At 38.4% G+C, this 27,420-nt stretch overlaps 1 protein-coding gene across 1 annotated transcript; it reads left to right on the forward strand.

The window, feature by feature from the left end:
• The first annotated feature begins 329 nt into the window (after positions 1-329).
• LOC127656534 (dapper homolog 1-like) lies at positions 330-11,317 on the forward strand. The gene is made up of 4 exons (XM_052144904.1): positions 330-960; positions 7,002-7,131; positions 8,091-8,246; positions 8,783-11,317. The coding sequence occupies exons 1-4, from the start codon at positions 631-633 to the stop codon at positions 10,645-10,647; spliced, it is 2,481 nt and encodes an 826-aa protein (XP_052000864.1). The 5' UTR covers positions 330-630; the 3' UTR covers positions 10,648-11,317.
• Positions 11,318-27,420: the final 16,103 nt, after the last annotated feature.

Consider the following 27,420-nt stretch of genomic DNA (forward strand, 5'->3'; position numbering starts at 1 on the left):
GTAAAATCTAATTCATAGATGTTTCAAATATCATACAATATATGTAAATCCACAATTGATGCCCGGGTCAAAATTGTATTGTGAATGCACAGTTTTTTTTTACCGTAAAAATTACTGAATTTTTTTTATAGTGTATTTCATACAAAGTAGTAAAAAAATCAAATCTTGATCTATTTTTAATAGTAAATGCATGAAAGGTCTATATTCAGGACAGGAGGAGAATGGGTGGGTGGGAGATTGAATGGGCGGGCTTTAGGACCTCTCTGCATCATCAGTGCGTTTCCTCAGTGTGTGTGAGTATTGACTGAGCTCTTCACAGGAGGAGAGATTCAGATCCCAGTCTCGTCTGGACGGGGCACATCACCGCTCTGCTCTCTACTTCTGCCACAGACATTGGATTTTTTTTATTCTGAGCTTCAAATAGGACAGCATACTTTTAACCCCCATATAACTCTTGGACAAATAGCATTGTGTACTTTTGGAGGATTTCTTTTTTTTTTCTTCTTCTTCTTTTTTTTATGGTATCACTTACTGTCTGACCATGTAATAAGTGTTGGCTAGTTCAGATGCATTGGGTATTGGTGGTGTGATCAAACTGTTTTATTGTTTTATTGCTGGATATATATCTGTATGAGTCATTTGTCAGAGATGCTGGTGTCCAGGGATAATTGCGCTCTCATGATGCGGGATCGGAAGGAATGCGATGCGCGCTCCCGAGAGAAGGCGGCGACGGACGCGGATATGGAGCGGGTTCAAACCCGGGAGCGTCTGGACGCGACTGTCGCGGGTCTGGCTGAACTGGAGTATCTGAGACAGAGACAAGAACTGCTGGTCAGGAGTGTGTTAAACTATCAGGACACTGCAAGAGAGGACAAACACTGCGTTATCGTGGAGGACAGTTATCTGAACAGCGAGGAAAAACTTTTGGAGGAGAATATTTTATTACTGAGAAAACAACTGGTGAGAAAAAGAAACCGTTTTTATTTACTTCTTAAGTATATTACATAGTAAGTGAAATATACTGTATATTTATATGTGTATATTTATATAAAGTATATAAAAGCAGCATGGTATATATTTTGTATTGACCTTGGAAGATTCATAATTTAACATGAACTAAACTTCTGAAAATCAAAAAAACAAAACAATTAAAATTTTATTTGTATGCAATTTTGCATAGAAAACCATACTTTTTATGCATGAATAAAACATTTTCATATTAATTTCTTTAGAATTGGTAATATTATTATATTTAGTTAAAAATACGAAAAAGTGAAAATTAACACAATGAATTAAAATAGCTACTATTAAATTGGGACTTTTTTGTTGTTGTTGTTGTTGTCCAGTGGGTGTGAAACTAGAAACTTCAGTAGAAACTAAGACTCATTAAAATATCTATCATATTAAAAAGCAACCAATTGTAAAAGACATGGAGCTCACATTTGAAACTGAAATAATTAGAGAAAGCCATTTATAAGATGAATGACATGGACTTAAGTCACAAGGGTTTGTCTTGACAGTGCATCTGATTTAAGACCAGAAACCCAAACTCTATATGTCTGAATGAGATTACTTGATGAGTTTCAATGGAAATGAACTTTATCAAGCCCAGCTCAAGCCCCCCTGCTGTCTTTAGAGGATGACCAAGATTAAAATGAACAGTTTTAACACTAGGGCTGTACAGTTAATCGAAATCATGAAATGACCTTGTGCGATTATTAAATAGCAAAAAGCTGTGATTTAACCCTTATGCGACAATTTAAAAAAGTAACTCGGAGGTCCTTAGAGGACAAAAATGTCCACGTCAAAAAAATGCCATAATAATTTTAACCTACATCAGTCCTGATGATGAACTACGAAATATTCATACATTTTCAGAATTTTAACTCTTTAAATGTCAGTTTGTTAATATAATGCCACTGTTGTTTTTCACACACACACACACACACACACACACACACACACACACACACACACACACACACACACACACACACACACACACACACACACACACTTCTCAAAACACACTCTGACATCCATACCAACACACCCACACAATTTTAGCTGCATCATTTATTGAATTGGCCTGCAGCGTTCTATAATACAGGAAACAGAAAACTGGGGAAAAGCATGTATTTGCTCCATAGGCTAAACATGAGAAAAATGGCACCATCTGGTGGAAAATATATGCTTTAATGGCACTGGGATCAAATATTGCAGGTTTAATGGGTTTCAATGGGGACATTTTTGTCCTTAAGGTCCTGAATGTAACTATTTTCTGTATACAGTGTATTATAGATGTATTATAGGATCTGAGGTTGAAAAATCGAAATTCCCCCCAAAATACAACCTTTGGCAAAATGTATGCAGTTGGCATTAGCACAGCCAAAATGATCGGAAAAATGAAAACGACAAAAATGTCCCGAGGGTCACACAAGGGTTAATTAAATAAATAAATATATAGTCTGCTCGCTTCAAAGTTTATTTGAGCTGCACTCTCCGGTCTATATTAAGTTAGAGCATTATTACAGTGTTTTTAGAGCAGTTCTGTGCTCCACATCTCCATCTCATGCTTATACCTCTTACACACTACATGACTTTCAAAGATGTCAGATCGTGGTGACGGTCATATTACACAAATGTCTGTTTTGTCATGGATGCCATAGCATTTTCAAACTACAAGACGAATCGGCGACAGGGGTGAACACATTACAAAACATTTCACTATTGACGAATCCCCGACGACTCTGCCTGGACTCCAAATTAAGTTTCACAACAGAGTACACGCGAGAAGTGATACGAGATACAAAAACAAATGCATGATCGTATGTTATGCATTTCTGAATATGATGTGTATATTTTTAATCGCCTAAAGGCATTGTGTTTTTTATTGGTTACAATATGAAAAAGTACCTCCTACTGAAAAATTGACCTATTTGCTCACCTGACTGTCCAAGAGAATAGGCACTTTCTCTCCAACTCTTCTCTTTCTCCACCCGGTTGTAGTACAGTTCAGATGAAACATGAAATGCTCCTGCCAATGTTACACACATTTTTCCTCCATTTCTTTGGTCCAATGAGACTTTCTTGATACTGCAGTCATGCTAGTTGATGTTCTATTGCAGGTACATCAGGACTCCTCCTCCAATTTCTTGCTCTTTCATTGGCTGTAGGTCAACACTGCAGTTGTATTCAGTCAAAACATATTTCACGTTGCACAATTTGGAGTCTCAGACAGGTCCAGATATTTAACATTCTAGATATCTCGCTGACATCAGTGACGCTTCTCTCAAATCGCGTCTTTGATATTTCATACATTGCATTGGTCTCTCAAGGGAGCGAGCTCTGATTTGCCTACGATTTCAGGCTTTTGTCGGCAATCTCCACAAAACTGTCGGCAAGCGAAACTCTAGTTTAAAATCGTGTAGTGTAAACTCGGCATTACGTGCGCTATGCTCTTTATTTACACTAAACCGGCGTGTCCTGTGTGAAGCAGTTTTAATTATTATCTACGGTATCAGCATCTCAGTTTCTATGATGGTGTCAAAATAATAATGCAGAATACAAGATGGGGTGTAATTCAACATCTTTATTAAATGATTAATGCAAACAGCATTAACACTAGCACCTGTAGAGTCCAGAAGCATGCGCTCTTCCTCCAGTCTCCTGTCATTTTGTTTACCTCACGAGAGAGCTGTCACCATTATTACACACCCAGTGCAACAAGTGAAAGCGGAAATGAAGAGCAAGGAACGTACATATAATATATTAAAATAATGAATACAAATAATGAAATGAAAGGGTGAGAAACTAACCAAAACTTTCACTAAGTTTAGTTACACCAATGGGTTGTTAGTTTAACTTCAGTTTGACATTAAGCCATGTTCTTTTGGACTATCTTATATACAGTAAAGAATAGTTTATATAAGCCTACTTGTTTTTAAAGCCTAGAGTAAAGAGTAAAATTGAATATTTTGTGTTTATTTGATTATTCAATCAACCAACAGTATTTTTGACAGCAAAAACTAGGCAACAACTTTGGCATTACCAACAGGGAAATCTAGTTAACAGTGACATTGAGCAGAAAGCTTACATATTACCAGTTTTGATAGAGCTGCTGATTAAATGATCAGCATTGATCAATTAGATGAAAAGAAAATTGGAGATCGATATTTGATGTTAAAATCCTGATTGGAGCATCCTAATATTCAAGTTGACTATGTTTCAAAAACTAATGATGATGATGATTATGAGACCCTATCACAAAATTGACAAAAACTCAAGTGAGAAAACAGGCAGTTGAATATGTGGAAAACGTATTTTCAGTAACTTTGTCTTTTCCCAGTTCAAAATAATCGGAATATGATATTTTTTTTTGTCCAAATGGTGCAGCCCTAAAAGACACCTGGTTCCACTTGGGGGTATTTACAAACATTTCCATTATTGTAATCCTATGGGATCCATGCATTGTGGTTCATGTATTGTACACAGGAAAGAATTACACGGTTTAGATTTGTTTGCTGGCTTTTCAAAAGCCTCAGACATGCACATTAGTGGCTTGAGTCTTACCCGCTGTAGTTTGCCATTATTACACTTGTTTATCTTGAGGCCGGTTTGTTTGCAACTCTCATGCCCAGAACTACATTAAAGTAAATAGTAGGGCTGTCGGTTTAACTACGTTAATTCAGTGTGATTAATTTTACCAAAAATAACACGTTAAAAAAATTAACGCAATTAATCGCACTGCCCCGGACGACGGAAGATTCCTGAGAAATGCAAGCTTGTAGTACCACCTGTTTACTCCAGAGGGCAGTAAGTTAATTTTCAGCTGTATGAGCAACGCACAGTTTATACAGTGAAGAAACCACTTCAGTAGGAAGAACAACACATACATGCATTACATTCTTGTATTCAAAACATTTGAAGGAGCGCAAATGCGAACTAAGGTATCTCAAGATGTGTTTAAAGATTGAGTATTAAACTATATTTAACTTGACACAGTGACCTAAACATTTTATGTTTAGACACTACACAAGCATGTCTGACGCAGGGTGTGGCTGGAATGAGTTGGTGCAAAATTTGGAAATTACCCCATAAATATTTAATCACGTATAAAATCAAATACATTTCCTTCAAACTTATTTATAAGTACTACCTGTGGCAGGGCGGAGGGAGAGAGAGATCGTTTACGGACATGTCCATCATGTGTGTTTGTCTTTTGTTTAAGTTAAATCATTAAAATATTATCTATGTCGTCAAGCCGGTTCTCGCCTCCTCCTTTCCATTGAACTGCTTTACACTGGTGCCGAAACCCGGAAGGAGGAGGCGAGAACCGGCTTGACGACATAAATAATATAAAAAAAAAACGATCTCTCTCTCTCTCCCGCACCATCCTCCGCAGTTGGCCTTTATCCCTCTCGGAGGCTTGATTAGCCTGATAAAGGACTGGGTGTGTAGACTCACGACCCGGCCCCGCCCTCCACCCTGCCACACTACCCCACTAATTATTTTCTTGTAGAGAGATTTAATTGTGACGTCGATATATTCTGTACATTTTGTGGTCTGCAGGCAGAAAACTTTTTTCATTTATTTTGGAGTTGTCCCAACTCGACTTGTTTTTGGTCTGATTTCTGCAAGATTGCTAGAGATTATATTATTCCCAGCTTTCAACTTTGTTTTGAAAATGTTTTATTTGTTTATTTTAGCTATGACATGTCTCTTCATAAGGAATATTATTTGATACATTTTCTGCTTTTTTGGCAAAGTTTAGTATTCATAAATGTTAGTATGGTGGTTATAAACCATTAGTTTTATAACTACCATTATATTACGTTCAGCAATACCTAAGAAGAATTTCCAATTTGAGTAACAAGAAAGCTGTAAAGTGTATTGAAATATGTAAACAATTTGATATGTTTATTTAAACTGTTCATTTATTTATTTTCCTTTTTGTTGTTGTTTGTTTTAATATACGTCTTTGCTCTAGATGAAAAAGTTTTGTATGCGATTAATCGCGATGAATTAATCGGGACACCATGAAATTAATTCGATTAAAAATTGTAATCGATTGACAGCCCTAGTAAATAATAATGTGGATTATAAAATGGCTAATGTCCATATCGTTTCCACGAACAAACAAACAACCCTCTGTGGTCTTTGTTTATAGAAAAAAAAAGTTCAATATAAAAAGTTCAATATAAACCAAAACCATGTCTCTAGTAGATACTGTCCTCCCAAACTGAGGCCTAAGCCATCAACAGTGTCTTGAGCTAATTTGATGCCATTTCAAAATAACCAATGTTGTGCTCTGCAAATGGCTCTTTGTGTAAAAATGGTCTGCACAGCCAAGCATGCTGAGAGCACAGGGTCCATAAATCACTCGAAGCCTGCCTGTCACGACCAGGCTTTTTTACAGCCTTAGTCTGCATGAAGCAAGCACCATTCCACCTCTTCATATAGCCTCAGTCTGCACTGCATTACTTACCCTGTCAGCAAATAACAGCAGATAGCATGCATCTGATTATGGATCATTTGAAGTAATGTCCGTGAAGGGGCCACATTTTCCTCGGTCGGCCATTTCACCACACTTAATTTGGAATTCAGCACATGATACGGGTGTTGTCAGATGTGTCCAATTCTTTCTCGAGCAGTGTGTTGAATGGTTATTCCCATATGAGGCGTGACTCTAAATGAGTTAATTACATCTGTCTAATCAGTGCTACCATCACCAAGGTCATGGGTTCGATTTCCAGGAACACACTAACTGACAAATTTATACATTGAATACATTGATAAGTGAAAACCGTCTTCCAGAAGCATAAATGAAATGTAAATGTAAATTTTGCAGTGAGAAATTACAAAAATATCTCGCTATGGTGCGGCTAGACCACTTAACATTCTGATGACCTCCTGAATGCTGAAATATGGAACTGTCCCCTAACCAAACATTTGTTAAATCTGGTGTTATCCTCTGTTCAATATGTATTGTGTATTTACAGAACTGCCTTAGAAGACATGATGCTGGTTTGATTAGCCAGCTTCAGGAATTAGACAGACAGATCTGTGACCTGCGGTTGGACACGGAGACCTCGCATGAACATGTGGAAACGGACAGTCGCCCAAGCTCAGGTTATTATCTGTCGTAAATCCATGCATGGAATGTTTTGGACAGGTTACTTTTGATTTTGAGTTCCATTCAATCTGTGTACAGCATGTTCAATCAAATTATAACCTTCAAAGGTTGGCTACATTTATTGCCTCAGATATTCTGCATATAAAACAATCTTACATACCGGAAAGGAATAATACTGATTCACAAGCACTGAGACGCATTTCTAATGATTCGTAATCTTCCACGATCACCCGAGGTTGGCAATCAGATGTCCTGTTCGAATTATATATCTATGTTATGTGCTTTGTGCCTGTAGTAGCATGTGTACCTGCGAAGCCTAATGTTAGTTGGAAAGTGCCAAGCTGTTTTGTTTAAGCACTAATTTGGTAACATGAACAATCTGCACACTGTGCTAGGGGCCTGTTTAGCTCCATTGGTTTACATTCCAAATACAAGAGGTAATTTTAATGCTGGGTCTGACTGCACTTTTGTTGGAGGAAGGTTATATAAAGTGGAGATTGATTACACGTGTGCTCGTCCCTGAAAGTCTCAATTGTTAAAATGGGTCTTCTAATGGAAAGATAGAGTGCTTCAACCTTTTAGTTGGGATTATTTTCATCACAACCCATAGACGGTTTTATATTTTATGTAAGCAGCTATTTTGAGCGTGGTTTGTAATGGTGGGAAAATGTTTTCTTTACTTAACTCTTTTAATGCTAATATCAGTTGTAATGTATGGAGATCTAGTTGCTAGAGCTATTACCTTTGGACATACCTTCCTGGAAGCTACGTTATTCAGATTGAAAAATTTCAGTTAAGACTGAAAAAGCAGCTTGTCTCACTTTATTTGCCTGTTGTTATTACATATTGTTTTAATTCCTGTTGTTGCAGGTACACTACATCCACCATACAAAGTTTTGGATTTTCACTTCCTTCCTAAAGAAAATTAACATATTAATGTCTTGCTCTTTCCTAGGCTTTTACGAGCTAAGTGATGGTGCTTCAGGCTCCCTCTCCAATTCCTCTAACTCCGTATTCAGTGAATGTTTGTCCAGTTGTCGTTCCACCACCTGCCTGTGCACACCCCTCGACACCTCACTCTGTGTATCTGAGGGAAGACTAAAGTCTGCAGGTGAGAGTCCCACTTCAACAGTTTTTGGTCATTCAGGCTGGTGTTACCCATCGTCACTATTTCATGTAGCCTTAAAACATTGTCTCTTCTCTAGCTTAAACCATAGGCGGAACTATGTACTTAATAAAGATTCCTTCCCAGCTTAAAAGCTGGGATAACAAAGAAGGACATCTTTTTTTCAGTTGTTTCTAGTTCCTTCAACTGACATCCTTTTTTTGTGTTGTATTAACGATAGCAGAAAGCATTCTATAATCCCTTAAACTTGACTGGGTAAACAGAGGTGGGACGAGAGAAGCTTGGTCCCAGACAGAGATAGAAACAGTTTCACAGCTCTGCTGATGTGTCTCCCAGCCACACCCATAAGCCAGTAACAAAAGGCTCATTTGCACATCAAAACTAATCAACCACCCACCCAGCTAAGCATTAGAACTCAAGAATCTAAAATAGGCTGCTCTCACAGGCCATAATCTATTGGAATTGGCTGTTTTAGTGATTATTTACCTGACATTCTCTATTGTGTTCTCTGGCATTTACAGACGAGCTGGGCATTTGTGGCGAGTGTGATTGCCAGTGCGAGGAATCAAGTTCCGAAACAGTCCGCAGGTCTCTTTCTGCATTGTACTCCCCTTCCCTAGATGGCTCCTGCGATGGCTTGTCCAAGTTCCACTGTGAGCTCATCGCCAAAAATGGTAGTGATGTTTACAGGTACCCTAGCCCTCTCCATGCGGTTGCTGTCAAGGGCCCCATCTTCTTCCAATCTGTGACTCGTCGCCTAAAGGATGATAGTAGCTTTTCCAAGCCTGGTGAAGCATCGAGTGATGAGCATAAACCTGAGCAGTCCATGAGTTCTCAGAATTCATCCTGGCATGACTCTCAAACTCCCCTAAACAAAAGACTAGATGGTTATATCTTTGGGCTGCTTCAGAGGAGGGCACAGCCCTTGAGGACCAACAAACCCAGAACAAGCATCAACACCGACCCCTCTAAGAGCATTTTAAGGCAGGCTAGTCTTTGCTCACGGGCTCCTGCTTCTGTCCAGGCCCAGCAGTGGACCTCTGAACTCAAGTCAAACTGGCAGACATGTTTACAAGATGCACTGGCAAATAGCACAGAGCCAAGAACAGCTTCACCCCAAAGACAGTGGTCTGCTGAGTCCAAGGGAGGAACCCTACAAAATGGAGCATCTTGTGGTCCAAGTCAACCACAGAATGGTTGCTCAACCACCAATGATAATGGCACAAATTATCTTTTGAAGAAGAAAGGTTCTAGAGCAAGGAAAGGCGAGCCATTAAGTGTTATATCGAAGGACTGCCAGGATTTAGGCTACCCAGATGCAGTTTCCTCCCCTAAGCTCAACAAGCATTCTTATTACATTGTGGAGGACAGTAAATCAGGCCAGACAATAAAAGCAAGCCCTCTTAAGTGGAGTCCCAGTGCTCAGACCCCAGCAGGCTGTGGTAAAGAAGCAGAGCGAGTCGCTCCAGAATCGCTCAGCCTGGGTTCTTCCTCACAAAGCCAAGATGAAGGAGGACAACTGGTCAGCACCCAGTACATCTCTGCTCAGAAACAGCATGTAAATCTCCGGAAAGGAGGCACCAAGAACATCAAAATTGTAAAAGTTAAAAATACCACCAATGCCAAAGGTAGATCTCATGTTTCTGAGCATGTTCCTGAGACTGGCCATGAAAAGCATCGGACAGGTTCTAGGAGGTCTCGACAAGTAGATGATCACTTGCACAAATCCTCCAAGAAGGCTGTGTCAAAAGCCAAGAGAATCCCTGCCTCCATCCCTGAAGGACGAATCCTTGAGAAGCACACCAGCTCAACAGGTCGATCATCTGCTCAGAGACACCACGGACATCACCGGCATCACGAGGCAGTTCTGGCCAAACCCAAGTACAAACGCAATGACTACCACCGGCGGCACAGGGGTCTCCATGAGATCCCATATGAGGAGGCTTTCAGGAGAGCTCACCGCAGGCAGAAAAGAGAAATGCTGGGCCACGTTTCAGCTATGTACCTTCCTTCAAACGCACAATACACCAGTCCCTATGCCTACGTTGGTAGTGACTCTGAATACTCAGCGGAGTGCACCTCTCTCTTCCATTCTACCATTTTGGACACAAGCGAGGATGAACACAGTAACTATACCACCAACTGTTTTGGGGACAGTGAATCGAGCGCTAGTGAGGCAGAATATGCAGCTGAGAGCAGCACTAGCAGTGACTCTGAAAGCAGTGGAGTGGTCAATTGGCCCCAGTTAAACCAGAGAGGTGCTGGATCCCAAGGAATGACATCATCACAGGCAAAAGCTTTCGTCAAAATCAAGGCTTCACAAAACTTGAAGAAGAAGATCCTGCGTTTCCGATCAGGCTCGTTAAAACTCATGACCACAGTGTGAGAGACTTGTAGGATAGAGCCAATAAAATTGGCTGTCCTTTATACAATCAAGTGCCTTGACAGAATTCAGCTGCTTGGCCTAAAACTCCCTGTCACACACTCTCGGTCAGAGATATACTACTTTGCCTGCACTTTCACACAGAAGCAAATGCTTTGAATCCTGATAAAGCATCTAACTACCCCCTTGTTGTTATTGTCAGTAGCCTTTTTTACTTTTTGTTTTGTATTTATTTTAAATTTAGATTTTGCTGCAGTGCATCTACAGTATATTGCAAGTACTGTGTAAATGCAATTCATACATGGTTGACTTTTCTAAATGAGATATTTATAACTTAATATATTTGGATTGTCATACATGGAAAAAGAATAGGATGTATGACTCGGCTGAAGCAGTTTATTGCAGATGCTGTTTGTTTGAGAATTGTTCCATGTTTCCAGGGTCACCTGCTGATCATCAAGGGCTTTTGTTATGCACATTTAATATGCATGAGCAACAGCTTCACCATTTTCCTTATTAGCTGTAAACTACACTTTTTGTAAAACAAATGTTAATGTATGTTGATTTATTGTGTATTTTTATTCTTTATTAAATTTGTTGTTAAAATCATGTTTATTTTATGATACTCTGTGGTTTTCTTGAATTTTGACATACTTTTGAGCATAAGAAACCATGTCATATAAACTAAACATAACTAGAATCACACTCTTGTTTATTTTTGTGGCCTGAAATTAAAATCCACTGATGTCAAGGGCATGCTTCAGTCCCACCCCCACCAGAACTGATAGTAGATAAAACATGGCACCTAATTTTAGTCTCTGCAATGCATTTTGCAAACAAACACTTACAGTTCTTCTTCCATGCCATCTGTGTAACATCTTTCAAGGACAGCAAGTACACTGCTTTCATGGTCAACAGCGCAGTTAGTCTCCTTAGATGCCGAAGAACACATGGCAATCAGATGACGCTTTTAAATTGATTTGTATACATCTTTGAATTAGAGATCTCTATTACTAGTATGACCTAGAAAAACAAGCAGAACAAATACATTTGTTTTTTCATTTATATATTTCAAAAAAATACTTAATAAAGTATTAATAAATAAAAAAAACACTTTGGCAACCACCAACTAGTGTAGAACATAGGTAAAATTGAAGAGTGCAAACATGTTAACCTGTTGCACTCATGAGTTTTGTCCTTACATGAGTATCTCACCTTTCTCTCATTTTTGGCTCATGTCACATTGGTTAGATTTCCCCTCCTGCTTCCGGACTCTAACAGAGATGGCTGCCTGGAATAGATCTGGCTTTTTAAAGCACAGAACGTCTGTTTAGACTGCCGCAGCTGTGTGAAAACCAGACTGTTCTATTCTTTCTGCCGTTTAGGAGCACATGGCTTTTCCTGCCCATCTACAAGATGTTTCTTTATCCGTGCTAAGACCACCAAATCTCCAATGTAATCAAAGTCTATTCAGTGATAGCCTATTTAGTGTACACAGTTGCCACAGATCTTCAAGATTTTGGAAAATGGATAAGAGTATTGGAAACTCCTTAAGATGGAGTCAGTTTTCTCTAAACATCCACATCCATGTTGTGGTTGCTTAATCTATTTAATTTTTCTTTTACTTACACAAAATGACATTTCTAGATTAAAGTTAATCTGATGTTACTGTTATGCTGCCAATTGTGTGGTCCATTCTTCAAAATTAAAATTGTGGTTAATTTGCAAAGGAAATGAACAAGAAAGTTTTGAAATTTTCTATTGGAATATCACATTTCAGAAAGCAGTTCATATTTTTGAGGCATTGACCATAATTTTGTTTGCATTACATGTCTGTACGATTACAGCAATAAAAGCAAAACACTAAAATAGGCTTGTAAAAATTGTGGTAATAATTCCAGTGACAGTGACATTAATTAACAACGACAATTAATCAACAAACAAAGCAAATTAATATGAATAATAAGTATTTCAAAAGATTTCTACTGATTCAATAGAGCAAACACATTGTGGTACTAGTATGATGTTTTTGGCTAAACTACCATGGTAATACTATGTTTTTGGACATGTGCCTTGGTAGTACATTTGTATTATTTGGAGTACCAAATAAATAGCATGGTATATAAATATGGTAATCAGTTATCAGTTAATAACAAGATTTTTCCACTGATACTATCTCTGTTGTATGGTATCACCATATTACTTTTTTGTAAATGTTGATTGTTGTTTTGAGGGCTCATTTCAGAGCAAAGTTTTCAGTTTCATAAGATGCCTTGCATGAATATCGCAGGAAAACCCCGCAAAAATGTTGAATGCTATGGCGTCCAAGGTCAGTTTGGCCCTGTGGAACAGGCGGGTGGCGGGCCTGAGACAGTGGGCTATGAGAAGCATGCAGTCAGAGTTGATTTAGCCTTGCTACTCTCTAGGGCCCAATGACTCTCTCAGGCCTGTCAGAGATCGCACACAGATCAATCTTCCTTTGAACCAGCTCATCCAGCCGGGTCAGCGAGAGGCCAAGTTGGTAAACTTAATACATGGACAACTGGTGGATAACTCTCAATCTCTCCACCAGAAACCAGGGCCCTCTTTTCTCATTGTCAGAAGAAAAGATCTCAGAAGTATCTTGATTTCAGCCAGTGCAGGTGATCATTGCTGTTGTAGTGGTATGTCACATGTGCTGCAGGCTATTTGCTTCGTTCAACCAGTAAATAGATCTTCAGCTCTCTTTAGCCTCTGGATTTAGTTTTATTGGTTGCATGTGTGGTATCGACTGAAAAGATCATCTGCCGGCATTATTAGGTTATAAAAGTCATAGATAAACAGCTGAAAGGACCAAAGATCTTTTATCCGACTTGCTAGTGATGCTCAGCCAATAAGATTTTTCTCTACGGCACCCAATTTTGTTTTTCAAATCCGGTCTTTATGACTTATTGTTCGCACTGCCATTTTGCAATTGATTAAATCGATTAAAAACATGTTATTTTCATGATTTCTACAAGCTGTACATTTGAACATTAACATTAAACTATTATTTAGTATGTGATGGGCCCTAATGTGTTGGACAATAGCAATAAATTCACTTTCTGGGGTATATTTTTGTTCTTGCCCTTTTTTAGGGTTAAAATCAGTTCTGACCATTCAGACTCCACTGCATTTCTAAAACCCTGATTTCAAAATCTAGGATGGATTTGAGTCTGAAACACCCAAAATAAATACAAATGTGGAGTGGTGGTGGCGTAGTGGTCTAAAGCACATAACTGTTAATCAGAAGGTCGCTGGTTTGATCCCCACTTAACTCCAGGTTGCTCTGGGGGGGATTGTCCCTGTAATAAATGCACTGTAAGTCGCTTTGGATAAAAGTGTCTGCCAAATGCATAAATGTAAATGTAAATCTGAGTTTTGCCGCTGTTCTTAACTAAGTTTAACAGTCATGAAAGTTCATTATAGGGGTTAATGAGCAAATTATATTAATCTGGGCATTCTCAATAGCCGCGTTTCCACTGTCTGGCCAAATGAGGACATGCTTGTGCGAGCAAGGGCCATTTGTGTTCCCACTGTCGCTTCCGGGGATTCATCATGCCTCATCAGGGCTTCTTTGGGGCCAATGTCCCAACACCCTGGCCCGCCGATCATCCTTGGGACAAAGAAGGTAAACTGGGGATTGGGGGATTGAGGCGTGGTCAATGTCAAAAGGTGGAAGTCAGGTCTCACTTTCCACAAAGCCAAGTCCAAAATAAGCAACAAAACAGAAGCATCAGTCTCCACCATGTTCATTTTGAGGGCTAGCTAGTCTCCTGAGTCTGATACCTCAGCTTGAGCTTCCCCCTTGCCAGTGAAATGGGCAGGGTGTGTGATGTTGTAAACAGGGCGGCATATTAAGGATGGGTTTTAGGGAAATGCTGCGGGTCTTTTGGCCCAATGGTGAGAATGATAATCGATTTTGGTATCGCAGCTTGAGGTCGAGGCTATTGGCCATGGCTTACTGGCTTGCACTGGCCTGATAGAGTCCGTTTTATCGTATTTCACCAGCTAACTGAAAATAATAATGTGACAAGGAGGAGGGCGGGGGCGGGCCGTAAGAACACATGCCCGGACCTGAATTGGGCAAATCAGCTGGGAAGCGGATAAAGACGAGCCGGAGGAATCAGTTCGAGAGAGAGAGCCACATGCGGCCATTGTGTGTGTCTATGTATTAGAATTTTGATTGTTTGGAGTTCATTAATGTTATTAAAATCTATGTTGACTGTTTAGCCAGTTCTTCCTCTTTGCTCACGTTACCCCATTACATGTGTGTCGAAACCCGGGAATGAGGAGTCCTTGCCACTGCCATCCGCCAAGGGAGCAGCCGCGGCCATCTGCCTGGGGACGGAGGGGTCACTGCCGAGGGTTTCCCCAGCCTGAGTCGGGCAATGGAGGAGTGTGATGAGGAAGGTGGGGCCAGGCCATGAGGACACACGCCCATCCCTGAATCGGGCTAATCAGCCGGGAGGGGGATAAAGACGAGCAGCAGGCGCCAGTTCGAGAGAGAGAGCCACATGTAGCCGCTGTGTCTGTGTGTCTTTGTGTTGGTGTTTAAGTTGATTCAAGTTCATTTATGACATTAAAAGTTATGTTTACTGTTCAGCCAGTTCCCGCCTCCTCCTTGCCCACGATAACTCGTTATAAATGACCTACTACTATCGATAATAAACTGAAAAGAGTCATCAAAACATGCTATGATTTTTATTGATAAAGTGGATTACAGTTCTAGAAGGGAATAATATTAAAGTGAATACAGTAGGTAATATATGTCTTTAGCTAATAATGTTCCACTGCAATGCTTCCAGGGTAGTGGTTGACAGTAACATGGAAATATTTTCTTTAGATTTACACTTTATTCCACTGAAATATAGTACTCATTCTGTTTCATATTTACAGCGGCACATGAAAGGTAACGTTTCCTTTGTCTGCTGAATGTTTGGCCAGAATCTGAACTTCTGACTCTGGAGTTAATGAAGACAAAACAAATAGCCACTTTTTAGCTGCTTTCAACAGGCACTAATACACAAATACTGTCACATTAAGCTGAATAATGTAATAGCAACAATGCAGGGCCCTCCCTCCTCACCCACTGCCCTTTCCCTTGCCCCTTCTCAAGAATACAACAATCACACAAGACCCTATTAGAGTTTCGATAGGTCACTAGATCACAGATAAAACATTAATGCATTATGTCCAAAGCAACTTTAGAGAACAATTCTGCCATTATTTACTCACCCTAATATTGTTCCAAACCTATATGACCTTCAAATTTATGTTGTTTAGTTGTTTAGTGGGCTAAAGCACAGAAATGGAAATCAGAAGGTTGCTGGTTCGATTCCCACACCCACCACCATTGTGTCCTTGAGCAAGGCACTTAACTCCAGGTTGCTACAGGGGGATTGTCCCTGTAATAAATGGACTGAAAGTTGCTTTGGATAAAAGCGTCTGCTAAATGCATAAATGTAAAATAGCACAATGCCCTACTTGTTAAGCTACAGAAATTAAGCCAAATTGTCATCTACTGTACGAGCACAATTGCACATAGTCCATGTTCACCATTAGAAGTTACTGACTGTCATAAAACATCTAAAGAGAGTGATTTGAAGAGAATTCCTCAAGTACTGCTTGTATACTCTTGAACTTCTTGATTTCCACCGATCCTGGATCTGCCTGCATATGTTCTTTAGACATGCCCTCCCTGGAGCTCCTCGTGTCTCTCCCAGTAATTACAGCCCTCTGTTTGTTCAACTTTGCTTAAGTGGTGTGTTCTGAATGCTCAACGACCCCACTATGATGAGCGGCATTGGCTTTGAGATGAACAAGCGATGGTGTGTGTATGTGAGAGACCCAGAACTACAATTTAGTTTGAGACTTTTGGCTTCTCTCTCCCTACAGCAGTCTGTCATTCTCCATTGATCTTCAAATAGTCACCAAGAGTCATAAACTTAAATGGGAGGAAATGGAGGACAGATATGGAGTGATTGGATGTGTAAATCAAAAGGGGGCCAATCCCAGACAGACCACAAGATCTCTGCCTGTGTCTTAACCCCTTTGCTCTTTGTAGAATCAGATCTGGATGCAGAAAAAAGAGTTTAGGGTGATGCAACATGTCCCATCTGGGTAGTAAAAGGAGATCTGGACAATGCATTAAGGAGGAAAGATAAACAGATTTTTTTCAATTGCTAAAAGCATACATGTCCAATGTGGGTATCTGACCCTGTTTACACTTGGTATTAACATGCTGCAACTTACATGTGTCTCCTATGATAACTTTTGATCAAATTTTGAGGGTCTGATTTTGTGACTTTACATCATGTACTATATCAGTTTGTTTACATTTACATTTTACATTTATGCGTTTGGCAGACGCTTTTATCCAAAGCGACTTACAGTCCACTTATTACAGGGACAATCCCCCCGGAGCAACCTGGAGTTAAGTACCTTGCTCAAGGACACAATGGTGGTGGCTGTGGGAATCGAACCAGCAACCTTCTGATTAACAGTTATATGCCCACTACACCACCACCAATCTGTTTGTAAATAGATAAATAATGCAAATGTAGTTTGAATAATTGAATTACAAAACAATTTGAACCAGGTTTTCCTGTATTTAGAGCTGTCCACTTGTAATTGGATCACCTGAAATGATTAATACTGTGTGTCTAAACTGGGCCTCTAATAGCAGAAAGCAGTAGCATTATTATCCTGCATCCAACACCCCATATTCCTTGGAGATCAATAAAATACCCCCTGATTTCCATCTGCAATCTTGGGAACCAGTAGAAATCAGTGTCTACCAGCAGTGCCCCAATCCGACAGGCCATAACTCACTCACAAACAGATAAATACATCTCTATTTAAATGAGTTATTTGGCTGACCTCTAAGAAAGCGCTGTAGGGTTTCGTTGGGAGAGATCATGGGGGAAGACGGCCAGCCAGGTGATTATTGTGCAACGCATTGTCTCCTTAATAGACCTTTTTTCCCACTTAGTTCCTCCCCGGTGAGTAATCAGAGCTTTGGCCCTGCTGCGGCCACCAAGGGAGGGGTCGTCTACACCCCGAGGGGAGAAAGAGGGCCTTGTAGAGGTCACTGGAGCCTGTGGAGAGGGGAGGGTAGAGGGTTTGTTGATCTCAACAGGGCCCTACAGTTCATTTGCATGTAATCAGAGCTGCTGAAAACAGGCTTGAGGGAGTCAAGGGACACTTTTGACCACAGCTATATTTGATGTAGGCTTTAACGGGGGGAGGGATGGGAGCTTGTCAATGGATTTCAAACACACTTAATTAGGTTTTTGCATAATGAAAGTTGCAGAATGAGGTTGTTGCTATGAGGTGAGTGCAAACACTAGAACTGTAGCTCATTATGTTTGAAAAATCCAAGCTAGTTGTGCGATCAGCATGCCAGCCGTAGGCAATTTCATTTGAACCGTAGAGTGATTGAAAACAGATTGCATAATTTTTCCTCTGCTTATTTTCCTCTCTTCTCTTTTGAATATTAGTTACATAATTGTTTAAGGGTACCTGGTTTGACATGCCCTAAAGAATGAAATTTGTGGCACGGGCAGCTCAGCGCTTTTAAAAGAATTGATGACTTTATTGATAAGACCAGAGGAATATAACATAATATTGAATCGATTCATTGAGTCGATTCATGATTTAGTGAATTGATTCAACGGTGCAGCAAACAATTCTTCGGTTCAGGGAATTGATACCTCGATTCAGTGTGTCTATTCACGATTCATTGAATGGATTCATATGTTCAGCAAAACGATGAATCTGTTCAGCAAAATGATTCAGCTAATCGATTCATCCATTCAGTGAATTAAATTATTAATTCATCTTTGTGGGATGTTCACGGAAGTTCCTGAGTGATATTTTTTAATGTATAAACATGTTCAAGTAAAAAATATATGAAGGACTAAAGGGCTGTTTATTAATAATTATGTGAAAAATACTATATTAAGTGAAATCCACTGTATTATATTTCTTGCATTAAACATTTTGAATCTATAGTTCTTTGTTGCTGTAGATTCAAAATGACATTCCTCTATTAAAAAAAAACAAAACATTTAAGACATTTCAGAGAAAATAAATAATATTGAATATTGTCAAAATGCCTAAAATTCTTATTGATTTAGCTATATGTACCAGCCCTAATGTTAACTGGAAAATACACGTGCAATAACCTCAGCACCTTTATAATCCCTTTAAAAAACACTTTTGCATAACTTTTCTGTGTCATCATGCAAAGCAGTTAGGTCCATATTTGGTTAAATGTCTTAAATTGCTTTTAGTCATGCAGCAAGAATTGATGATGTGGAGCATGAAATGTGGCTTAGTTGCCTGGACAGGGATAAACAAACAGAGTGGTGTTGTTTGTAAAGCATCTCTGATGGTCTTGCGTCACCTGTGCGTATAGACGGGCTCAGTCGGGAACAGATTGAATTGACAGCACATTGATGTAAACTACATCATTCGGAAAGTCATATGTGGGAAAATACAAAGGCAAGAATATCAACACAAAATCGCAAAACAGGGCCATGTAATGAATCATTTGAGTGGAGCAGAGCTGAACATCTGAATAAGCAGATGAGCAAATGAGATTTAAGAGCAACAGCGGAGGGAAATATATCAGTGAATACCTACTTGAAGGGATAGTTCACCCAAAAATGAAAGTTCTCTCATCATTTACTCAGATTCATGCCATCCCAGATGTGCGACTTGTTTTCTTCTGCAGAACACAAACTAATATTTTTAGAAGAATATCCCATCTCCCAAGGTCCTTACAATGCAAGCAAATGGTGACCAGACCTTTAAAGCTCCAAAAATCACTTTAAGGCATCACAAAAGTAATCCATATGTTTCCAGTGGTTAAATCCATGTCTTCAGAAGTGTTATGATAGGTGTGGGTGAGAAACAGATCAATATTTAAGTCCTTTTTTTAAAATTAATCTCCACTTTCACTTTCTCATTCTGAAAGCATGTCCTTTTTTGAGCTTGACAACCCCAGGTCACTGTATGTTTTCATCGTATGGCAAAAAGCAGCATGAACATTCTTCATAATTTATCCTTTTGTGTTTCACAGAAAAGGACATGAAGGTGAGTAAATTAATATATAATTTTCATTTTAGTGTGAACTATTTGCTTAAACTGCTAGATACTTATAAACTAAACTCTTTCCACATTAAAGGACTGATTTTTGTTTTAAGCATTTAATATTTTCACATAATAATCCTCTAATGTGCGTGACCTAATGCTAAGATTCCCTGTATTCTAAAAGCCTGCTAGAAAAACAGCTATTGAAAAACATTCATATTCAGTTATTCAATATATATATATTTTTTAATTAATTTTATTTTTTAAATACAGGCACTAACGTCTGCTATAATTTCTCAACAGAGGAGATGAGGACATCCAACAGCCATAAACCTGCCTGATTCTGCGAGTAGGTTTGTCTGTGGTGTCTGAATACTTCAACCTCTGTCTCTCTCTAAAACAGTAAAACAGGGGAAATTCAACAAGTAACAAATACAATTTTTAATAATGGAACATAAGTGCTTTTTTATGGTGAGTGGTCTCACTGATTTTCCCACACAAATTTCTAATACTTAAACACATTGACATGGGCCGGTTGAACCTTATCTCCACTCTTCTGTACTCAGACAAGCAACTCATTATTTTAATGAGACATTAGCTATAATTACTGCTACTACTACTACTATTACAACTACTACTCTCTCTCTCTCTTTCTTCCATGTCAGAGCACAAGTAGGAAGATGTGTCAACCACCCTAATTACAATGAATGACTACTGCTATTTATTTTATATCTGCTGTTGTGGTTTGGTAAGTCATTTTACTCTTGGTTAGTGGACACAAAGGACTTGTTGATGCTCTGCTTATTTTAAAAGATGCTTACCCATAGGGAAAAGTAAAATCTCTTTAATATCTCAATTGTTTCACCTAGGTAGCAGTACGATTACATGAAGATTATTTTTATTATAAATGAAGAGACTTTCAATATTTAAAAAAAAAAATCTTATCAGCATACATTGTTCCACAAAGAACATGTAATATCTATGGAAAAACTCCCACTTTTATAGTTGTTTATAATCTTCAAAATGTTTTTCCAAATGGCTATTGGGTTTGGGTCATTTTTAACCGGGAGAGGTAGATCATCATATTTAAATTCCACATCGTTTTTAGTACGTGACCCAAACATTATGACTTTGTCAAGACTTCAAAACACACATAAGACACATTCTGTCTCCTAGAGATTAATGTAGTTTGGTGCAAAAAGTGCAAATCAATCCCAGAACAACAGCAAAGGACCTTGTGAAAATGCTGGAGGAAACAGGTAGACAAGTATCTATATCCACAGTAAAACTAGTCCTATATCGGCATAACCTAAAAGGCTGCTCAGCAAGGATAAGACCACTGCTCCAAAACTGCCATTAAAAAGCCAGACTACAGTTTGCAAGTGCACATGGGGACAAAGATCTTACTTTTTGAAGAAATTTACTCTGGTCTGATGAAACAAAAATGTAACTTTTTGGTCATAATGACCATCTTTATGTTTGGGGGTAAAAGGGTGAGGCTTGCAAGCCGAAGAACACCATCCCAACCATGAAGCATGGGGGTGACAGCATCATGTTGTGGGGGTGCTTTGCTGCAGGAGGGACTGGTGCACTTCACAAAATAGATGGCATCACGAGGAAAGAAGATTATGTGGATATATTGAAGCAACATCTCAAGACACAAGCCAGGAAGTTAAAGCTCAGTCACAAATGGGTCTTCCAAATGGAAAATGGCCCCAAGCATACCTCAAAGTTGTGGCAAAATGGGTTCAGGACAAAAAAGTCAAGGTATCGAGTGGCCATCACAAAGCCCTGACCTCAGTCCGATAGTAAATTTGTGGGCAGAACTGAAAAAGCAGGTGCGAGCAAGGAGGCCTACAAACCTGACTCAGTTACACCAGTTTTGTCTGGAGGAATGGTCAAAAATTCCAGCAACTTATTCTGAGAAGCTTGTGGAAGGCTACCCAAAACATTTTACACAAGTTAAACAATTTAAAGGCAATGCTACCAAATACTAACAAAGTATATGTAAACTTCTGACCCACTGGGAATGTGGTGAATGAAATAAAAGTTGAAATAAATCATTGTCTCTACTATTATTCTGACATTTCACATTCTTAAAATAAAGTTATGATCCTAACTGACCAAAGACAGGGAAAGTTGTCTGCAATTAAATGTCAGTGAGTTTAATTGAATTTGTCTACGGTGTATGTAAACTTCAGACTTCCACTGTATATCCTTAGTCCATATTAACACTGTCACTGTGCACAAGTGTAGATATCTTTCCCTGACAAATTCTAAACCATTCTTATTGCCTCTGAGTGTTTTTAGAATGTACTACATTGAGCAACTGTGGTTCTGGTATGGCATCAGATGCTGCTGATTGGGACCCTCCCATGAATTGGCACTCTAGAGTTGGCAGCAGAACAGAATGCAGCCGCATATGGAACATTCCATTTGCTAGAATTATCAGCAGTGCTTGGAAATAAGTGTTTGCATGTTTCAAAAAGGCCTGATGGAAGCAAGCCATTATAGCTATGTCATCTGTATTAATGTGTGAAAATTGCAGAGGCCCTTCTTACACCATGCTGAGCAGATCAAAGTGCTACATTTTACATAAAGGTATGTTAAGTTAGCAGAAAGTCTATGTTATTTACTATATTGCTGATAATTGTGTACTTCACAGCAAGAGATAATTGCATCAGATCATGGCGTAAACTCCTTTTGTGTTCCATGGATGAAATTAAGTCATACGGGTTTTGAACAATGCGACAGTGAGTAAATTATGACAGAACTTTCCTTTTTTGGCATATGATCCTTCTGGGTCTCGAGTGCATTGGGTGATATGATACATTACACCTGTGAAACACGATTTTCAAGCAGCATGCCGACACTGTTTGTACAAACATCCAGTCACATCCAGTTTCCACATTGCTTAGTCCACTACAGAAATACTTATCAGGCTGTCAGTGGTGAAAGGGACTCATTACAGCTTAAGTGAGACCAGTGGTGATGGTAGCTACTCATGTGACATTCTAAGCCATCACACTGTCCAGTTTAGGTTGGAGATTCTGATACAAGACCAGCAGCAAAGGAGAAAGACAAGACAACACCATGTTCACTGTCATTGCAATTAGTCTCTTGAATTTTGTAGTTAAAGTAGATTTGTCATTTATTCTATAATACTATATTTTTTCCTATCCCTGCTTGATATGCAGAGATTACTCCTGTTATGTTTGGGTCATTTTTGACCAGTTTAAGGGTTAAAAAACAGAGAAAAACTAAACTTAATCTTGTATTTGGTGAAAATAAATGGTCAATGAGAAATTGTTAATACATTAAAAAATGTATTATATTATATATTAGGGCTGTCAATCAATAAGTTTTTTTTATTTTTAATTGAATTTATTACATGGTTTCCCGATTAATTAATCGTATTTAATCACATATAAAAATATTTGCTGAGAAAGCCCCTCATATAACAATAATTCAATATATAAAGATGAAATAATTCTCTTTAAATATAAAATATATATATATGTGTATATATATATATATATATATATATATATATATATATATATATATATATTTTTAAAAAAAAATATTCAGACAATTAAAATGCATTACATTCTTGTGGCAGAAGAGTTCATAATTGATAAGACAATACAAAAAGCGGCTTTAGAATACAATGTATTGTTTACTACCATATTATTGATCATAAGTCAATCATTGGCACACAGTTCACAGGAATCCATTTCACATTTATGAGGGCTTGTTTAAGGACCCGTCAATGTACACTTGCTTCAGACATGCTTGTGTAGTGTCTCTGGTGTGTTGCTTCATAAACATAAAATGTTTAGGTCACTGTTTCAAGTTAAATATAGTTTAATACTCAATCTTTAAACACATCTTGAGATCCCTTAGTTTGAATTTGCCCTCCATCAAGTGTTTTGAATGCAAGAACATAACACGTGTTGTCCGCTGAAGTGTTTTCTTCACTGCATAAACCGCGTGTTGCTCATACAGCTGAAGTTTCACTTACTGCCCCCTGGAGTAAACAGGTGGTACTACAAGCTTGCATTTCTCAGGAATCTTCCTTATTATGGTGTGATTAATTGCGTAAATTTTTTTAACACGTTATTTTTAATAAAATAAATAGCACTGATTTAACATGTTAAATGGACAGCCCTAATTATATAATATTATTTTAGATTATGTTATATTATATTATATTATGCTAATCAGGGTGCTTAATAGGATTTTCTGACTAATTTTTCATCTGCAGGGCAGACGGATATATTCGTAAATATAATTTTTTTTAAATAAAAGGCATGATATATAAAAATAACAAATAAATACAAATATAATTATTATTATTTTATTATAATTTCATGCTCTTCCAGAAGATATACTACTTGAAAAACTTAAGTGTAAAAAGACAAAAACAATCCGATAATCATCAAAAGAGGGTGGTGTGCTGTATATCTATTGTACTCTAATTGGTCTTTTTTGACCCGAACAAACCAGTTGTTTGGAATTTTGTGTATAGCAGAAATGATATGTGAGACATTCATAGATTAATTCTGCAATCTTGTGCCTGCAAATAATGCAATACATTTGCCATTAAGAAGGCCTTTATCCATTATTTAGTCAACAAGAGCCTACTGATGTGCGTATGCTATCATCTTTAGAAATGTTAATGTTAAAGTAGGTCAATGTGTTAACTGTTCAATTTAACATTTTAAACATTATTAATCTCGTATGTTAATGTGTTAACTTTGGCAGCCCTCATTTTATATGCTCGCCTTGAGTCGTGTTTTTGGTATTGGCCAGTTTCAAAGTTAGAAACGGTACAGTAGAAGAGTCAAATAGTGGGTGTCTGAGCTAAGATGGGCTTTTTAGACTAACGGGAAAGAGAATGAAAGGGGTGAGAAAGTGGGGGATGAGAGGAAGACACTGCTGTGATGGAGGTAGAGAAGGCGGGACTTCTCAGTTGGACCTGTCTTTGAAATGGACGCCTGGCTGTGGGGAGAAATAGGAAAGAAAGGGTCTGATTCTGGGAAATACCAACAAGATGCTCTTCAAGGGAATCAGATGAGGTCTGGAGAAGGGATTGAAACTCCATTCAGCTCTAACCAAATGCATGTGCCTCTGCTTTCACCCCCTCGAGAAGTTGTACTTTGTTGTTTGTCTGTTATCATTAGCTGCTCAATAGGCCCGGTTATATGGAATCACATTTGCTCCAGTGGTTTCTGTGGGGTTTAACTCTTAAGAAAAGGCAATGTTGTGGCTTGAAGTGAAAATTAATACAGAGGTCGAAAGGAGATAGGAAGCAGCTTTGAAGTGGCCTGTAAAGATTCTGGCCAGTCTTAAGAGGAGCGGTTTCTCAAATCCTGGCACCCTACACTTTATAGTTTTTACTACAATTGGCAACCTCCAGGAGATCTGGAAAAATTAAGATCTGGAATCATCTTTTAATCTTCGCTCCAAGTTCTTTCTTCACCCCAGTCACGGAAAGGCCTGTCGGTAGTACTATGTTTCATGCTACAGTTTAAAAAACAAGTTTTAAGGAGGAGCACATCCATATAATCTGGCCAAGCACAATACAAAGAGTATAAAAACAGCCTCGTTTCAACTCACTCCAACTATTCCTCGGAAATCCCTCCTCCACCTTTATTTTCATAATTAGGTCTATGGGGCATTTTGCTTTGGAGTCCCTTTCACACGCTAAAGTCCAAACATTTTGGATTGCCAGTTAAACCTGTTTAATTTTTGCACAATTGCTTGTTTCTATTATATAAAGATCTGAACTTAAAGTCTATGTTCAGTACATCTATGTTAAGTGCAGTAATTGTTTGATAAGTTTCAAAAGAATGAGCTTGACCTTCACATACCTTGGCATGCTTTTTCAAACCATGTTCAAGACCAATTTCTCGAGCATACTGCTGAAATCAAGCAGAAATGACACAATTTGCAGCATCTATTTATGTATTAAATTATGGTGTATTTGATAGGGACAGATACAATATACATACTGTAGATACACTGAGAACATCTATCCAATTGGAGTATCATAGTGTTTATAGTGAATGCTAATTTGCAACACACATCCCTAGAAGGACTTTTATGAGACTACCAAGTTAAAACAGTCAGGTAAAAAGAATATAAACTGAGTACAGCAAGATATCATAAAGCTAAAATAAATATAACAAGATACAAAAAGGCACACATTTAAAGACATTACGTTTAAAAACAAATCTAGTCATGGGGTGTGTCCTAATCTGCTTCCGAATAATTGCATTATCAAGGGAGGCAATTTTAGGGTTTACCACAGACAAAATCGTCCCAGTACCCTAAAATATTCTCTTCCTAAAACCCCCCCAAATGCACCATAAAGGCCATATGTATATTTCATTATGGCACTTTAACAGCGAGAACAAGATGCACAATAGCCAGTATTGGGTAAATTGCAAGAAAAAAGTAATCCATAACAAATGACTAATTCTTTAAAATGTGTAATTAAATTACAATACTCATTACTTCATTCTAAAAGTAATCACATAACTTATTACATAACGTGTTTAGGCTGTTTGTATTTCATAACAAAAATCTACAGTTTATTTTTTAGGAAGACTATCTATATTAGCCTTTCCGATGTAATGTGGAGCCACCCATGGTCTGATTTGTGGTTATGGCCTTAATATTACAAATGTCGCTGATAAAAAAAAATGGAAGTACAATGGTAAACTTTCATGAAGTCAAGTACAATTTGGAATGGTTGAAGGGGATAAATCTGGACTTCCATGGACAAATTAATGACACAGTTTTTAACTTGTTATCTCATTCGTCTAACTAGTCATACTTGCCTTTAGATATTCTAAAAGGTGACTTGAATCATCAGGCTTGTGTCCTGCTGAACTCATATCATTCTTGTTCAAATTAAATGTCCATACAAATTCATGCAATTACAGTCTCTAGTTATTCTATCACTATTTGTGGGGTGGGAGATTTTGGCAAGTGAAAATGCTGAGTGGCTAGTTAATGTCAAGCCCTGAAGCAGAATGAGACACATCCATGGATATACTGTAGAATCATTAGTGTCCCAGTGGATCATTTGTACCTGTTGTTTTTGAGTAGCTCACATCTCTCTAGGGCTGGATGACAGCTGACCCTGAGCAACTAACACCAGGGCGGTAGCCACCCAGATGGATACATACTAACATAAATGAGATGGAAAAGTTCAGGTTAATTTGATGTCTCAAGAATGGATCCCCACTAACTCAGCATCTTATACAGTAAGTAGGTTTATCAATGTGGTCAACATTTTTGACTATGCGGCCCAGAGGATTCACCTCAGGCCTTGAGTGCCAATCTCTGAGGTTATCAGTTTACCTGACTTCCAATCAAACCATCTGAGACTCACTCGCCATCCCTCTCCATCAAGCAACAACACAGCTTTAGCTAACTGCTTAGTTACCTACGCAACATTTGCAAGGTGAAAATGCTGCAATAAATTAGTTTTTTCACCTAAAATCTGATTCGCTGTTAGATATGTGGATGCATTTAGTTACTTTAGGACAGAAATCTTACATTTCTGTTCATTTCATATATGGTTTGCAAAATGCCATGTCACACAAAAAGAGAGCACATACACCCTCCCCCTTGCAAGTGATTTCC

This window comes from Xyrauchen texanus, chromosome 16 (assembly GCF_025860055.1).
Source record: "Xyrauchen texanus isolate HMW12.3.18 chromosome 16, RBS_HiC_50CHRs, whole genome shotgun sequence".
In the NCBI taxonomy this organism is placed as follows: Eukaryota; Metazoa; Chordata; class Actinopteri; order Cypriniformes; family Catostomidae; genus Xyrauchen; species Xyrauchen texanus.